We start from the raw sequence: 16,593 nt of genomic DNA, 5'->3' as shown, positions 1-16,593 counted from the left end.
TAATTACAATAATTCTTCTGACAATAACATTGATTTTCGCTTCTCTAATTCACAGGCAAACGTTTTATGTGTTTGACTGCCATCTCTCACCTGTAAAAGGTCATCATACAGCCTGTGATGGTCATGTTCATGGGGACCTGGGCGGACATTCGGCCGATCACGAACATCTTCTCCCCAGTGTCTGGGTGGAAAGCTGAATCATAGATGTATTTTGCTCTCCACAGCTCATCTTCTGTCAAGCCAGGTGCCACGATACCTTGCCTTAGGACAGGTTAAGAAACAAGAAAACAGCAAAAAGCACAACTGTTATAAAATTCTGCAAACTCCCGTGAGAAATGTGGCATCAGAGGATTTGGGGTTGTTCACCCTAAGTTAATTGAGACTCTCTGATAGCTTGTGGAGATTTTAAATGGATTGATGAAATAAAAATAATTAAAACTCCCAGCAGTGATTATGTTGGCTGAGTCAATTTCCTCAAACTTGCACTAGGTTTTAGAGCTAAAATGTAGAGCCAAAATCTCTGAGGTCATTAGTGTGAAATCATGAAAATCCACTTGGAGAGTATTTAAGAAACCAATTGCTCCAAATGGTACACATAAGAGGAAATTTTAAGCTTTGCTGTCATATTAACTATTTTCAGAATTAGGCACTTCTGTGTATCCTGTATTTCAGAACCCTTAAGAGGGACATAACTTCCATTAGCAAATTTGATTAAAAAGAAAAGGGTTTTAAGTTCTGAAGTGGGAATTGGAAGTGTTGCAGTGAGTACAGTGTTTTAAGCATTTCCTTTTAAATATATCATCATGCACTTATCACTGACTTGGACTTTTTGGGGTTAGTAGTAGAAGTAGTCAATGTCATACCTGTAATCATGCACAATTTTTCTTGCATTTTCCAGTTTGGCATCAGATAACAAAATATTCCTGGGGTCTGTTACAGTGAAGAAGTGATTGGCTCGTCCAATAAATGTGCTTTGATCCCATCGGGGCTCCTTGATATTAATATCTAATGGGATACCTGCTGCCATCTTCAAAAGCTCTGCCAAGAAAACATCAACATTTGCAATTCAAAATTCCACTCATCTCCTAATGCATCTAGAACCTGCAGGATGAAAAGTGGCCACACTTAAGAGTAAAAACCCAGAGAACAAACACCAAAGAATTTGCAGAACACAGGTTTAAAGGGTTAAGTTTACAGAAATGCTTCTGTGTCCAGTGCCCCAAAATGTTTATACATTATTTATTGCATTTGTACAAATACCTGAGGATGAGGCAGATGCAAAGGAAGCACAGAAGTTTATTAATAAACAGACATACCAAACAACAATATACAATATTCAGAAAGTGCTTTACTTCAGTGATGAATTACTGTTTGTTGAAGATAATGTATTGAAGGGAATGAGAAATAAACTATTTCAAGAGATGCCTGAAGTGCTATAAAGTGCAGTGACAGATGAAATATTAAATAAAATCCAGTTAACTTCTCTAGCATAGCAAAACAAATCAAAAAATTAGGATCACAAACCCACCAATTTTTTTTAATAAATGTTGTTTCTCTAAATCCACGTTTTAACAAAACAAAGATTACATAATGCAACAATTTGCTACATTATGAACACATGACCAGATCTCCTAATGATACTTCAAAAATGGTTAAAGAACTACAATGAAGGACACTGAATTAACAGAGTTGTGCATTTATGGGGCATAAAGCCCAGAAAAGTAAAAATTACTTCAGGATGACTAAGTTTACTTCAACATCTAATGGAAAAGGACAGTCCCTCCATAGCACAAGTACATGGGTTGTAACTTTCTTAAAATAAATTTCTGCAACATATTCAACTACCAGTGAAATAAAAAATCCTCTTCCCAATAATGCTTGTTCAAATGGCATAAATTGGATCTATATAAATCCATTTTTATATATTTATATATTTATAAATAAAGGTCCAATTTCAGATGATCTTTAAGGTCCCTCCAAACTCAAATCATTCTGTGATTCTGTGATACCAGAATGCTAATAAATCTGGTACAGTAGGGGAAACAAATCTTTTCCCCTTTTTACACTCACATTTCCTCACTGTTAAGGTCATTATTGTACAGCACTGTTTATTAGAAGGATTATTTTCATGTGTATATCTCTCAACCAGGCACACTGCAGGATGAACACAGATCCTGGAAATGAAAAAAGACTCAGGACAGATTTGGAGAACAGATTTCTCATGCACAGTATCTCAAGAGGAGATGCTCCTTAGGTTTCCTTTCCTTTTCTTAGTACTTTGCCATTAAAAACACCCTCCTGTAAACAGTGCTGTGTTGTGAATTAATAGTCCATCTTCTGGTCTAAAATGGGAACTGCTGGTTTTGCAAAACCCTATGAAGGCAAGTACACTCATTTCTTCAAACCCTCTTTTCCAGCAAAATAAAGATAAAAATCAGGACATTAGGGCTGTTCTGTGACTGCTTCCCTTATTTGCAGGAAAGTTCAAGTGTAAATGTTTTTCTAATTAAATTATCTGTTTCATTAAGAAAGATTAAAGCTGCTTTAGGATAGCTTATGATAATCTGGTTAAAGCTGTCTAATGAATGCTGAAAAAAGCACTGCATCCATAGAAGCCGTCTGCTTTCTTTTCATTCTGGATAATTCTTTCTGTTCACTCTGACTAGAATATACACTACTGGGTTCTCTGGGAATTCCCTTTATTTACTTCTGATACCCCTGTCCACAAGCCCAAGTCCCTCAGTAAAAAGAAATCAAAACATGAAGGATCTGCCTTCCCTGCAGATGGTTCAATTCAGGATTGTCTCAGTCTGAAACAATCAGAAAAGGGCAATGTACAGAACACAGGACATTAAACACGTTCACATCCTGTCTTTATCCCCTGCCCACTTTATCTACTCCGTGTCTGCTCTGATGTTCTTTGACCCAGGTGTGCTGATGGAATTTACTACCTTGGCAGGAAACTAATGCAGCAGAAAGATTGTACTGGAGGGAAATGAACCCCTGCAGCTGCACAGCTGGGGTGACCTGCTGGAGAGCAGCTCTGGAGTCTGGCTGGACAGTGAGCTCTCTGTGACCAGCAGAGCATGCTGGTGACCAAGAATGCCAACAAGATCCTGGGGTGCACTGGGAAGAGCATTTTCAGCAGGTCAGGGAGTGATTCTGCCTCTCTGCTCAACCCTTTGAGGCATCTCTGGGGTGCTGTGTCCAGCTCTGGATCCTCAGGACATGGAGACCTGGAGCTCCAGGAGAGGATCCAGCTGAGGCTGTGGAGCTGAGGAAGGGCTGGAGCAGCTCCTTGGAGGGAGCTGGGGCTGCTCAGCCTGGAGAGGAGCCCCAGCAGAGAGGGACCTCAGCCCTGGGTGTCCCTGGGGGTCCCTGGGTGCAGGGAGGGTCTGAGCAGGGCCCAGGCTCTGTCCTGGAGGCCTGGCAGTGGCAGCAGAGGAACGGGCAGGGACTGAGCCCAGCAATTCCCCCAGCACAGGAGGCACAACTTCTGCCCTGGGAAATGCCTGAGCCCTGGAACAGATTTCCCAGACTTTTCCATGCCTTTTCCTCCTGCTGTTACCCATCCTAGCCAGAGACAGGTCAGCACAGGCTTTGGTCTCTCTTTCTCCTTGTAAATCTACAAAACAGGATTAGTGCTGCTGCAAAAGCAACCTAGGAGAAAGCAACCTAGCAGGAAAATGGAAAACATCCATTAATTCATGTGCCTCAACAAAAAGTCATGCTTGAAATGTCTTGTTGAGAAAGATGGGAATAGAGAATATGGACTTCACTATTACTAATCTTAATAAAGGACATTCAATCCTGCAGAGGATGGGGGGGGGGGGTGGGGGGTGAGACAGCTGCAAAAGGGTTAAATCTCCTAGAAAAAGGGGTTTAAATTTTAGGTGACAGCTATTTAAGTACACAAACCCATTTTATTCTCTCAATGATGTGGCTGACTTGTCTTTTTAGCAGGTAAGAACAATGCTGTTCTAAAGAACTTAAATAAACTGGACAGACCACCAATGCCCACAGAGAAAGAGCAGATGTCTCACACACACAAGGGAGTGTGAAAAAGATGAGAATAATATGTTTTGGAGATGCATCAAACTTGCAGAGAGGTAAAAAAGGTGGCTCAGTTTGCCAGTCACGGGACTCTGAATCACAGACCTGTTATAACAGTGCCTAAGAGAACCAGGGAATTTCTGTCTTGAAAACTTAGAAGTTGTCCAGGAAAACATTTTTACAACAAAAGCACCATTTCTTGTTTTAAAGAAACTGCATGATGCTACTTGTGACTCATCAGACCACATGAGTAAATGCTGAAAAGGGAAATAAATCCCATAAAGCAAAACCATAAGCTAATAAAATGCTGATATACTTCAAAGGGATCCTCTTATAAAACAAAATGTCCATCTGTAAAGTAAAAGTGGTGACTGTACAAAAATGGTTTCATCAATATGTTGTCTAACAGCCATAGAGTCATCATCATAAATTAGATGGCTTTTTTTAGTTTCACTTTTTATTTAAACAGTGAGACTGTAAAACTCCAAGATATAGGTGCAACACCCTCAATTTAAGTTGCTGCAACACTATTTTTACCTACCTGTCTCCTTAATTTTCAGATACAATTTCAGAGGGGTGCTGCTGTTTGCATAATCCATTCAGATACTCAATAATAAAAGCACTGTAATAAAACTACTTAAGATTTAATTATTATTTTAACTACAATGCTTTGTCAAGGGTGGAGCTCCTCTACTTTCAGTGATCTAATTTTCTATCTGTACTAAGTGTGCCCAAGATTTAAGTTCTCATTATCTGTAATTGAATTGGATACAGAAAAAATAAAGGACGTTAGGATTAAATAAAATTTAAATAAATCCATCTGAACCTTGAGATAAGCAGAATGTTTGCAAAGGGAACTGGAAAGCAAAAACAATAAAGATAAAACTATTTGCTTTGTTACAATCAACTAATGAAGGCAAACTACCTAACAATTAATTAATTAAGGTGCCTATACATGTAAAAACCTGAATTTATTGTTCCACCTGCTGCTATCCAGAAAATACCAAGTAATCCTGAAATAGGATAAAACTTTCAATCAATAGCACCTTGAATTTTAAGGTGGAAGCAGCAAAATTGCCCAGGCAATTGCTGTTCTCCACAAACAAAGCCATTAACAGGGATTTGGGAAACAAAATGAATTTTACAAACACATCAGTTGTTGAAATAATCCATACTGAAATGTCACTTTGAAGTTATGCTCACACAGGAGGATCAGCAGTACTGGAAAGGATAATGAATGACATCGTAACACAGTCAAACAATTAACACCTCTCATGGAAAACATGCAGTAAGAGAGAAAATTTTCCATATTTTCACTATTTCACATAACAAATCAATTAGGAAGGCATTTAGTAGAACCACTTGTACCTGGAAACCCTGCAGCTGTTTTCCCCAGCAAATTAAATCAGCAATGAAGGACGGACTATGCTCTCTGGCACATTCATATCACTAAACCCCTTCTGTTTCCAAACTAGAGCAGCTGTATCCAAAGTGCCCATGGAGAGGAGCAGCTAAATCCAGCCTCGTGCTGCAGGATTGTCTGGCTGAGCATCAGCTGTGCCGGGCAAACCCCGGCCCCGCTGCGCTCCAGTGACTGAACAATACTGGGGGGTGGCATTCCCGTGACCAGGACATTTTTTGGCACTGTTTGTCTCCCCAGCACCCTCACAGAGATTTGATTATCCATGTGTGGCTCCTCCTATGTGCCACATTCTCAGAGTCATAACTGATGGTGAGTTCATAGAGGAAAACTCAACACATGGCTGTGTTTTCCTCCAGCGAGGAGAAGCTGAGAGAATTGGGTTTGTGCAGCCTCCTTGTGGCCTTCCAGTACCTGAAGGGAGCTCGCAGGAAAGATGGAAAGAGACTTTTTACAAGGGCCTGGAATGACAGGACAAGGGGGAACAGCTTCAAAACAGAGTAGGGTTAGATTGTATATCGGGAAAAAATCCTTCCCTGTGAGGGTGATGAGGCACCCAGGTTGTCCAGAGAAGCTGTGGCTGCCCCTGGATCCCTGGAAGTGTCCAAGGCCAGCTTGGACAGGCCCTGGGGTGGATATCCCTGCCCATGGCAAATTTCCTGCCCTCTCTGATCAGATGGAATCATCTGCCAGTTCACACTCTAAAGTTTAATACTAACTGGGGGGAATAAAGGCCTTCAGAGTGAGAGTGGCCTCCCTTAACATAATAACTACATACAAAACCTGCACAAAGTCTGATCAACAGTTTTGGTACAAAGGCTACATTTAGATTTTCCACAGAACCAGCAACAGCAGAAGACTTTAAACTTTGTTTAAAGGTTAGCAGCAGCAGTTGCAGCAATTATACAAAATGCAGATTCAGGAGTTATCCAGAGTTCAACTCTCTGCTGTTCGTTTACAAAGTTCATCTTTTAAACGTCACATTTGAAGGTCATGCATCTACTTTTCAAACCAAAGCAACTGCTAGAAGAGTAGCAATGACTTATTTAATTTATTTCACTCAATTTTGAACAATGAAGATATTTGATCACTTATTTTAAACTGCGCTGCATGACTGAATACTCCAAATGGGAAAATGATCTGGGAAATTCTGGGCAACTTAAATTCATGCAGCAGTACACAAATGATGAAATGCAGCTTTGTCACCTTCCTTGGAACCATTTATATTTTCTTATGTTACTGACACCTTGTATTTTAACCCGAGCCTTGAAAAACTCCACTCCAAAATTAAGAATTTTCATCAGTTTCTTTACAGTATCAGCTAAAACTGGGACTAGAGTGACAGAAAAGGAAATTTCATGATGACGTAACTGTGAACCCAGGGAGAAGTCTAAAGAGAATTCCACATCCAGAAGTAGAGCAGATATAATTGTGATAATGCTCACTGTGACATTTGACTTCTTGGTGCCCAACTCCCAAACTGCAACCTGCAACCTTCTGTTACAAAACATGGGATGAGCAGGGTAATCCAGTTTAAAACAGAATTCCAAACAGCCTGCACAAATGCTGACAGAAAGGTCTAACTTTTGTGGTGTCCTTTACCAGAACACAGACCTGTAAGTTCTGGTGAGGTAAAGGTGATCAGGTCAGATAATGATTCACAAAATCTTCTAGAGGCAACTAAATAATTTTTTTTAAAGAACAAGAGTGAGGTTTTTCCCTGAAAACCCAGTAAAAATAGAAGATAACAGCAGAACCTCTTTCTTCACAGAATCCTTTACGATTCTTTAGAATAGGAATAGCTCAAAAGTTAGAGACAGGTGCTGCTGATACTTCATGTGCAGACTCACTGGGAGAGACAAAAATAAGATTTGACACACTTAGGCCCCTACATCTCCATCCTTTAAAGCAGTCCCTTAACAACCTGATGTCCAGCTGTCAGTGCCTTGTTCTGGGAAATGAGATGCAGCCTGGAAAACCTTGAGGTTGAGAAAAGTACCTGCTGCTATAAAATGAGGAGAACAGCCTCTCTTCTTCCTTCTCTTTGCAAAGCAAAGTGCCCGTGGCTGCTTGTTTTTGCAGAGCTGAGTTCTTCTGGAACATTTCCCATGCCGCTTTGATAGAGAAATACTCCAGGGTCCTGCTAGGCCTCTTTATTCCTCAAGTAACACATTGTTCCTTTTCTGGGGCTCCTTTGTCTGAACAAACTCAAGATTTTTCTTTTCCAATGCCCAGTTTTCCACAATGCCCACCCAAAGGGCTGCTATGTCGGCTCAGGAGAAAAGACAGGAAATAAACCACTCTCTGATTAGAAAAAAGTGACCTGTTCTACTTTAAAACTATAACACATTGGCAAAGCAACAGCGGAAAGGCAAATCCATGTTTTAATTGCTCTGGCAAAGAAAGGAACACAAGGCCTTCTCCAGGGATGTCAGTCATGGCAGTTAATTAGTTCAAATGGGAAGAACTAATAGACTTTTTGGGGAAAAAAACACTTTTGTGTGGTGGCAAAAGAGCACATGTGAGACTTATCAGGGTCTGTAAGCAGTGGTATTCTTCTATTTGCAGTACATTTGCTGCCACAGTTTGAAATAAGCAGCACAGCTGATGACTGGGAGTCTGATGCAATGTACTTACACCAAATGTTAAAGCCACTTGCCAAGTTTTTCTTTCCCAAAACACCTTCTACCAGTGAAATGCCTATTTAAAGCACCAGAGAAAAAAAATTAAATCTTTGTCTGCACTATGATTTTTCCTACTGCAATCCTAAATGGAATGCTGGAGAAGGCAAAGCATGGCAACACCACAAGATGCTTGGTTTTTCTTTAATCTTTTTTTTTTTTTTTTGCTTATAAATGTACATCCCACTTGTAGCCTAGCAACAAAAGCAGCAGCCCGGGTGAGATGAGCCTGCTGCTGGGGCTCTCTCCTCAAAACAGGAGCCATCTTTGGTGTGTAACCTGACCAGAAATTTCATCATTCTGCATTAAAGTCAGCTCCAGATGTTAGAGATCCCTGCAGCCAGCTCAGCTCTGCCAGATTTCCTTTGCCACCTCCCCTCCCACTGCACGAGGCACGTCCAGAGACACCGCACGTGTTCATCTCTACATTAAGGAAAATAAACCTCCTTTGCTAACCAAGGTTAGTGAAACCTCTTATTTCAAGCTTGTTTCTGCTCCTTGTGTTTTAACCCTCACCAATAAACTGTAGCTTTGGCTCTACCTTAGGTGTGTTCACAGCCCTCTTCTATACTTTTTCACTATTTCGTGTATCTTTTTCCATCCAGGTGATATTTTAATTGCACATTGGTACAAAGCCAATCTTCACCCCACCCACCAGTATAATAACAATAGATTATTTATAATTCAATAAAATTTTAAAAATATTAATACTCATAATTAAAATTCTGTCTCTGACTACCAAGTGCCTGACCTTGGAGTTATTTGGTGTGTTCCTCCCCTGGAAATGATGATCTTGCAGCAGGGAGGCTTGTCTCTTGCAGGCCTGGAATCTGTGCCGCTGTCACACAATCCCTGTGACACAGACAGCTCTGCTCAGGGGACAGCGAGCGGTCAGGGGCAGGTTTTGGGAGTGGGTGGGGAAGCAGGGAGCTGGTATGTGTGCAGGGAGGAGGAGGAGGAGGCTGTGACAGCATCCAGCCCTGCTTCCACAGGGACAGGATGGCACATGGGGCTGGGACCCTGGGGAGGTGACAGGGGGGACACACAGACCTAGGCCCCTGTGGAGGGGATGGGTGGACATTCGGGGCTGGATCCCTGTGGAGGGGACAGGGTGGACATTCGGGGCTGGGTCCCTGTGGAGGGGACAGAGTGGACATTCGGGGCTGGGTCCCTGTGGAGGGGACAGAGTGGACATTCGGGGCTGGATCCCTGTGGAGGGGATGGGTGGACATTCGGGGCTGGATCCCTGTGGAGGGGCAGGGTGGACATTCGGGGCTGGGTCCCTGTGGAGGGGCAGGGTGGACATTCGGGGCTGGATCCCTGTGGAGGGGCAGGGTGGACATTCGGGGCTGGATCCCTGTGGAGGGGACAGAGTGGACATTCGGGGCTGGATCCCTGTGGAGGGGCAGAGTGGACATTCGGGGCTGGATCCCTGTGGAGGGGATGGAGGTGACAGACGGGGCTGGATCCCTGTGGAGGGGATGGAGGTGACAGACGGGGCTGGACCCCTGAGAAGGGAAGAGCGCTCTACAAACAGATCAGGGCCTCTGCAGGGGTAACAGAGGTGACAGATGGGGCTGGGCGTCTGCGGAGGGCCCGAGGCGACACGGGGGACTGGTCCCTTGTGAAGGGACAGAGCAACACGGGCGGCTGGCTCCCTGTGGAGCGGACTGGTCGCAGATGGAGCTGGGTCCCTGCCTGGTCGCCACTACAGCACTGGGAGTGCCACCGGCGCCGGCTCCTCCGCCCGTCCCCGGCCGTAGCCCATCCCCGCGGGGACTGCCCGGCCCCGGCCCCGGTACTCACCCGGCCGCCGGCCCCGCGCTGCCCGGAAGAGCCTCGCTCGGCGCCGCGGGCGAGGGGCCGGGAGGCGGCGGGGCCGCCTCGCTCCGCCTCGCTCCGCCCCGGCGGGGCCGGGCCGGGCCGGGCCGGGCCGTGCGGGCAGCGCCCGGGGCCGCCCGCGCCTCCCTCCGCCCGCTGCCCCCGAAGCCCGGCTCCGTTTCGGTTACTGCCGCTAATTATTTATTATATAGTGTCCTGTGCTGGAGGGCACCCGCTGGGATGGCCAGGTCCCGCTCCTGGCCTCCCGGAGCCCCAGCAGTCCCACCGTTAGCCGAGAGCGTTTGCCAGACAAACGCTCCTTGTGAGCTCTGTTAGGCTTCCCTGGGGAGCCCAACCACGCTTTGAGTGAAGAACCTTTTCCTAATTTTCTCCCCTGACGCAGCTCCAGCGATTCTCTCGAGTCCTGTCACTGGTCACAGAGGGCAGAGATCGGTGCCGCCCCTCCTGAGGAAGCTGCAGACCACAGAATCACGGACCCACAGACTGTTCTGAGTTGTGAGGGACCGCCAAGGACCATCGGGTCCAATTCCCAAGCCCATACAGGGACCGTGGTGAGGTCTCCCGTCAATCTCCTCCAGGCTGTGCTGGACTGGGATTTTTGTTTCAAGGTTATTATCACAAACCCAATCCACACTAACGCCCCCAAACCTGGCCATGAGGGACAATACATGGCCATGTGTGAGGACAGCACAGTCAGCTCAGGAGGCGGCTCTGAAGGTCGCTCAAGGCTTGTCACAGAGCTCGCACCGGAGGGAGGAGATAAGAAGTGCATTAGCAGCTGGTGAGGAGTGTCCGCATGTCACTGTCACCCCCTGCCCGCACTCGAGCGGGACATCCCTTCCCCAGCCCATCCCCTGCTGTGTGGTGTGGGCACTGGGAAGGCAGCAGTGCTCAGGGCAGGATGTGTTTTCATCTCTATTTCAGCATCTCAAAGCTGCTGGCACCCAGTAATGATGTTCTGGATGCAGCTGTGGAGGAGGAGACCGGCACAGGGACAAATGGTGGCCTCCCCACTGTCATTTTCCTTCTTTCTGTTATTCCCAGGCGTGGCTGGGCTGCTGCGACACTAGAAACACTTTGGAATTTCAAACCTTCTAGTTTGATTTTTTACTTCCCCTGAGGTTCGCATCAGTCCTGTGCAACCTGCTCTGCTAATTCCAGGTGACACTGTCCCCTGGCACAGGGGTCCGAACCCGAACCCAGTTCCAATCCCATCCCAATCCCATCCCAATCCCATCCCAATCAATCCCATCCCAATCCCATCCTATCCCATCCCGTCCCTGATGCTGAGTGCCCTGGGAGCAGGGGGACACCCGTGCAGATACCACAAACCGTGCTCATTCAGCTCTTTTGAGGACCAGAATAACACAGAGATGGATTGCAAGTGCCATCTATAGCCCAGCCCGGCAACTCTGTTGAAATTCCCATTGTAAGATCACTGCTCTGTCCACAGATATCCCTGGAGGAGTGGCAGCTGTGCAGATCAGCTCTTTGGATACAGGACTGACTTCCCTCTCCCTGCTCATTGCAGGATACTGAATGGGAATTTTATATTAAAAAGCCATGATTCTGCCCAGGCATCAAACGTTTGTGAAGTTGCATTTACTGATGAAAGCTCTGCTGTTAATACTCAACTTCTATGAAATTATATATATATATATATATTTAATTAAAATAAACTAGAATTGTATAGGCTGCACTTTGTTTTCAGTTTTTAAGTGAAAGCCAACTCAGTTCATGATTTTCAATAAAGAATTGTGTCAACTTTCATTCTGACACAGCCACATCCAATCTCAGATATCTCCTGTTCTATTTCTCCTGTGGCTCCACAACTTAAATCTGAGATATAAATATGACAATTGCAGATGCAAATATACCAGGTGAGAGTCCATCATGAAAGAATAAAAACTGGCACTGATATCCTTGCACTGCACAACAAAATTTGTGCAAAATATATATGTTTTCATGCTAATGTCTAATTTGTCAGTCAGATCCCAGTCTCCATGACCACTGACAGGTCCAACACTGATACATTTGTGGTGGCATCTGGCCATAACACTTCTTGCTAAAAAACATGGCAATGACTGAGCAGGAAAGCACCTTGTTCAGGAAATGGAAACAGCTGGATGTTGTGCAGAGAAATAAATTAGTTTTTGTAAGGTATAACTGGAATTGTTTTGTATGGTTTGCTTTGAGGACTGATGTGTTCTGTCTCTAATGAAGATACTAACTTGTTAATCTGATTTGAAACCACATGTGGACTTTTCTTCACGTCACAGTTGAAGTTCTGCTTGCAGAGTATTTAATGTGGATGTATGAATACCTAAATTCTTTCTCTGAGTCATTACATGCAAAGCTGCATGAGTTAATAATTTGCTCTGTGATCAGTGCAGATGGTTTTGAACAGCTACATAATTTCTCTTTCACTGGGCAAGTAATTTCTCCCATTGCTGAGTAACAAATCTGATATTTTGCCATGAATCCTGAGAAGGCTCAAGATGGCTCTGAGCAGTAACCACGAGTTACTCATGAGCTACAAACTGAAAGGAAAATGGGTGAATATGTGTAGTCACAAAGAATATCTGACCTCTGACTCTATAGCTTTCTTCATCTGCACTAATTTTCACACTAAAATGTTTTTTGCTCTATTAAAAATGTATGCCTGGATTAATCAAATAAACCCTACCCCAGCTCCTTTTGAAGCATTCCTTTCAGTTGTTTTATTTCCCAAGGGATATATTAATAAATCCTGCAGACTCCCATATGCAATTGTTGAATTAGGGATGAATTTAGCCATCTACATGTTTCCACCTGGGCGAATTCCCAGACTATTACAGGGCAAATTCTTCCCTACACTGACCAGAAAAGGAGGATTTCTGTTCCTCCACAATTACTGCCTCCTCTAAGAAATAAGCTTTACTGTATTTTCTTTCTTGTATTCTTAAGCGAACGTTGGTTTTATGTTTATCTCTATTTCAAATTCGCCCTGGGAACCAACTGAGTAAATGAAGAAGTGCTGCACATGCTTTTATGAACAGAAGTGCCCAGTAAGTGGCACTGCAGGACCAGGAATTTCAAACCCTGGGTTGAAAACAGTGCAATCCGAGTGAAGGCAAACGTGGGAGATGTCAAGACTTTTCTGCTCCATGAGAAATGTAGTTGCAGAGCAGTGGGGAATGATGTGATGATGTTCCCAAAGGCACATCTAAGGATCTGGGGTGTTTTCAGTGGCTGGCTCTGGAATACGAAGTCAGGAACTGGCCTTGGCACCAAGCTGGCTGTTATCAGGGATTTGCCAGAAGAAACCAGCAACATTTCTGATAATTATTCTTTAACACTCGATGGGAGGTGCCTGTGAAGGCTCTGTGCTGGGTTTTGCTATCAGGAGCAGAATGCTGGGCAAGGTGAACCACGTATATCCAGCATTTCCTGTGGTTTCCTGACGTAATATACATTAATTTTATGTAGAAGATCCAAATGTCAGACTAGGACAGCAGTACAGTCCTGAGAGAGTTCAAGGATTGTTTCTTGTAAATGAGCCAGTGATTTCTGAGGGTCTGTGTCAGTACATCAAAAACCACCACCCTGTTTTCCCAGTCTCAGCTGATTAGGAATAAACTATTATATTGGGAAATTTGATCAAACAGGCAACTAACACAACATTTTTTGGCAATATAAATGGTAATGAAACTCTTATATAAGCTGATAGAGTGTTACTTACAAAATCACTTAAATGCTTTGGCTCCATCTGCAATATTTGAACTCAGTTCTAGGTTACTCATGCTCTGCTGTGCCAAGCTAAATTAATGCATACTCAATTTTCCTCTTTCTCTAGATGCACAGTTATATTGGATAAGAATGGGAGGGAATGAAGATGAAAAGCCAATCTGCATTTAGAAGGGAAATAAAGCTGTGTTTAAAGGGATAAACCAGCTTTTCAAGGAGATTAGGAAGCCATTTCCTCTATGATGTGGATATTTTATAAATGTCTCATGTGGGATCATTGTTGCCATGAAAGATCCATGCCAGCTGCTGTTGGCAGCAAGACCCTTGACCAGCAGAATGATCTGGGATGTCAAAATACACCTGTAAGGGCAAGGGGAGGTGTAGGAACACCCCACAGGACACAGGCTCTCACAACTCCTTCAAACAGACCTGACAATTTTTTTCATCAGCATCTAGGGACCAGATATTGATTAATCCTTTTACTTTCACCTCCTGAGAATTTCCTGTGGCTTTATAAAATAGTTGAAAATATGAGAACGAAGTGTTTCTGTACAGCAATGACAAAATCTGTCATATATGACAATACAGGACACCAGAGGACAACTGGGAATAACATTTGGCACGTCAAAACACACAGCAGCACAACCAGTGTGGAACAACCCTTGACACCATGCCACGAGCTGGTGGATACACCTGAAAGATGACAGAAGTGCCTAGAGGTCAGTGAGAGATTCATAGCGGCAGGAAAAGCCTGGAAAGGTATGAAATGTCTAAAAAAACATGGGAAAGTCCTAGAAAACTCATGGGAAAGTGATGGGAAATGCTTAGAAAGGAAAATTGAATTCTTAGAAAGCTGTGGGAGAACTGCAGGAAAGCAGAACGTGAGTTCCAAAAAAATTGCCAACAAATTCCCAGGAAGCTGGAGGCAATTTCGTATGAAGCAAGGAGGAATTGCCATAAAGCAGTGGAGAAATCCTAGAAGGAAATGCACAGCTCTTAGAAAGCTATGGGAAATTTCTGAAGAGCAGAAGGGAAATATCAGAAAGCAGAAGGGAATTCCTATAAATAGTACACAATTACTAGAAAGCACCAGGGAACTTCCTACTGACATGGAACTTGTACCTGGAAGCCATCCCTACTTTTAGCCTCTCCTAACTGGAGAGGACTGGTTTGATGGACTGGGAAGAGACTTTGGATGCCCGTGTTCATGGAGCTGAGCCCTGAAGAGCTTTGTGGGAAGGGAGCAGGAAGAACTGGCCCCTGACCTTGGGACAGATGTTGACAAGTGCATAATGAATCTCAGGGAGCATTTCCAGCCTGGGAAAGTACAGCCTGTTAGAGACTGTCTCAGCAGTCAGGGAAAAGCCAAGGACATCAAAGCAGGATGCAAAGAGGGAGAAGTTAGGCGTGTTAGGGGGAAGAAACTGTTCTGCCTGATGTGGTGGGCCAGGCACAGAGGCTGGGACAGGATAACAGATCCAGGTGAACAAGGGTGAGAGTGGATTTGGGGTAACACCATGGTTTGGGGCAGTTGGATCAGAGGGTTTTTCAAAAGTGTGAATGAAAGTTATTCCAGGAGGAGTGAAGCAGCCCAAGGGTTAGACCTCGGTACAGATTCTTGTTTGGAATATCATTCCAGTGTTTTCCTGAACTTGGTGGGATGTTTCTGACTGCTGTCAAGCCCAGACTGTGTGATTCAACTTTGACAAGCAACCTTGGAGGAGAGTTTAATCCCAGAACCTGAAGGTGGAACCGCAACATTGCAACAACAGCAGGGTTGTGTGGGGAGCTGTGGATGGGAAAATGCTGCCTGAGACAGCAGAGCTGCAGGACTGGCACATTTGGAGTGGTCTGGTCATTGCTGGACTGACCCTGTCTGCTGTAGCTGGAGCTGCTGTGCTCCGTGGGCACCGTGGGGCTGCTCCCCTTGCACAGAGCCCTGGCTGGGCTCCTGTGGCTCCCTGTGCTGCAGCTCTGAAACGCTGCCAGTCTTCACTACGAGCGAGAAGTGGTGTTTCTGATTTTTTGGTAAGTATGAGTTTAGTTGTCTTTAATCCAAGGATTTGTAGCCTGCCAATGGCAGGGCTGTGGAGCCTGACCACGCTGGATGTGTAATAATGTGGATTTAATAACCAAGTGTAGGGCAAACTATTGTCTGCTTGCTGTGGGTACCAAGCACTTCATCATCACAGGTCCTGCACCAGAAAACCAGAAAATCTGCTGTTAAACAGCTCTTCTGTTAAACATTTCTTCTCCATCCACCAGTCTGGAATATGGGTAAGGATCTATTTGATGCTGGCACACAGCTCAGGAGTAAATCTGTAAGAGCAGTTTAGGAGGGAGAGTGCCACCTACCAAGCCATCTGCTGAGAAAATTGTATTATCTGCAGTCTCATCCACTGCTGCTAGAAATCACTGTCACACTCATCGCTGAAGAGTTTCACTGCTAATATATCTATTTGTATTCTTTTTCTCCATCCCCTCAGAATTAATTATTCCTCAGATTAATTTCATTCTAATGAATCACTCGGTATCGCTGGCTTAATTTCATCTCTGAGATGCTAATTAACATGTCAAAGCCATCTTTAACGTGAAAAGTGCTGTCATTTTCTCCGTGACTTTTCTTTTGATTCACATATTCAGGTTTTTTTTTCCTGAGGGCCTAAAATGTCTGTCCAGCGTGGAGTGAAAGAATTAAAGCTGTACAGTAGTAAAAATATGCATATGCAAATAAAGCCTAAATTGGGAAGCAAAGGCCCACTCTGTATTTTTGTGCTGACTTACTACTTCATGAGCCATTTCATATAGTAGGCCCTTAGCAATTAGTTAAGGTTTTTATATACATGGATTAGAATATAAAATTTGGGAGTA

The 16,593-nt window shown here is 44.2% G+C and overlaps 1 protein-coding gene across 8 annotated transcripts in view; it reads right to left on the bottom strand.

Annotated features, from left to right (window-relative positions):
• Positions 1-16,593, bottom strand: part of SFXN1 (sideroflexin 1) — a 39,862-nt gene that overhangs the window by 12,322 nt on the left and 10,947 nt on the right. Inside the window, exons 1-5 of one of the 8 annotated variants that reach the window (XM_058848589.1) lie at positions 9,961-10,084; positions 8,906-9,006; positions 2,071-2,174; positions 864-1,038; positions 91-261 (exon numbers count right to left, since the gene is read on the bottom strand). In XM_058848589.1, coding sequence (XP_058704572.1) covers positions 91-261; positions 864-1,027 — 335 coding nt within the window. In that variant the 5' untranslated portion in view covers positions 1,028-1,038; positions 2,071-2,174; positions 8,906-9,006; positions 9,961-10,084. Of the gene's footprint in view, positions 1-90; positions 262-863; positions 1,039-2,070; positions 2,175-5,421; positions 5,587-8,905; positions 9,024-9,960; positions 10,085-16,593 lie in introns of those variants that run through there. The other 7 variants (XM_058848586.1, XM_058848590.1, XM_058848591.1 and 4 more) reach the window with 7 other exon arrangements.

This window comes from Poecile atricapillus, chromosome 13 (genome assembly GCF_030490865.1).
Source record: "Poecile atricapillus isolate bPoeAtr1 chromosome 13, bPoeAtr1.hap1, whole genome shotgun sequence".
In the NCBI taxonomy this organism is placed as follows: domain Eukaryota; kingdom Metazoa; phylum Chordata; class Aves; order Passeriformes; family Paridae; genus Poecile; species Poecile atricapillus.
This window is presented reverse-complemented; position numbering and strand designations above follow the sequence as displayed.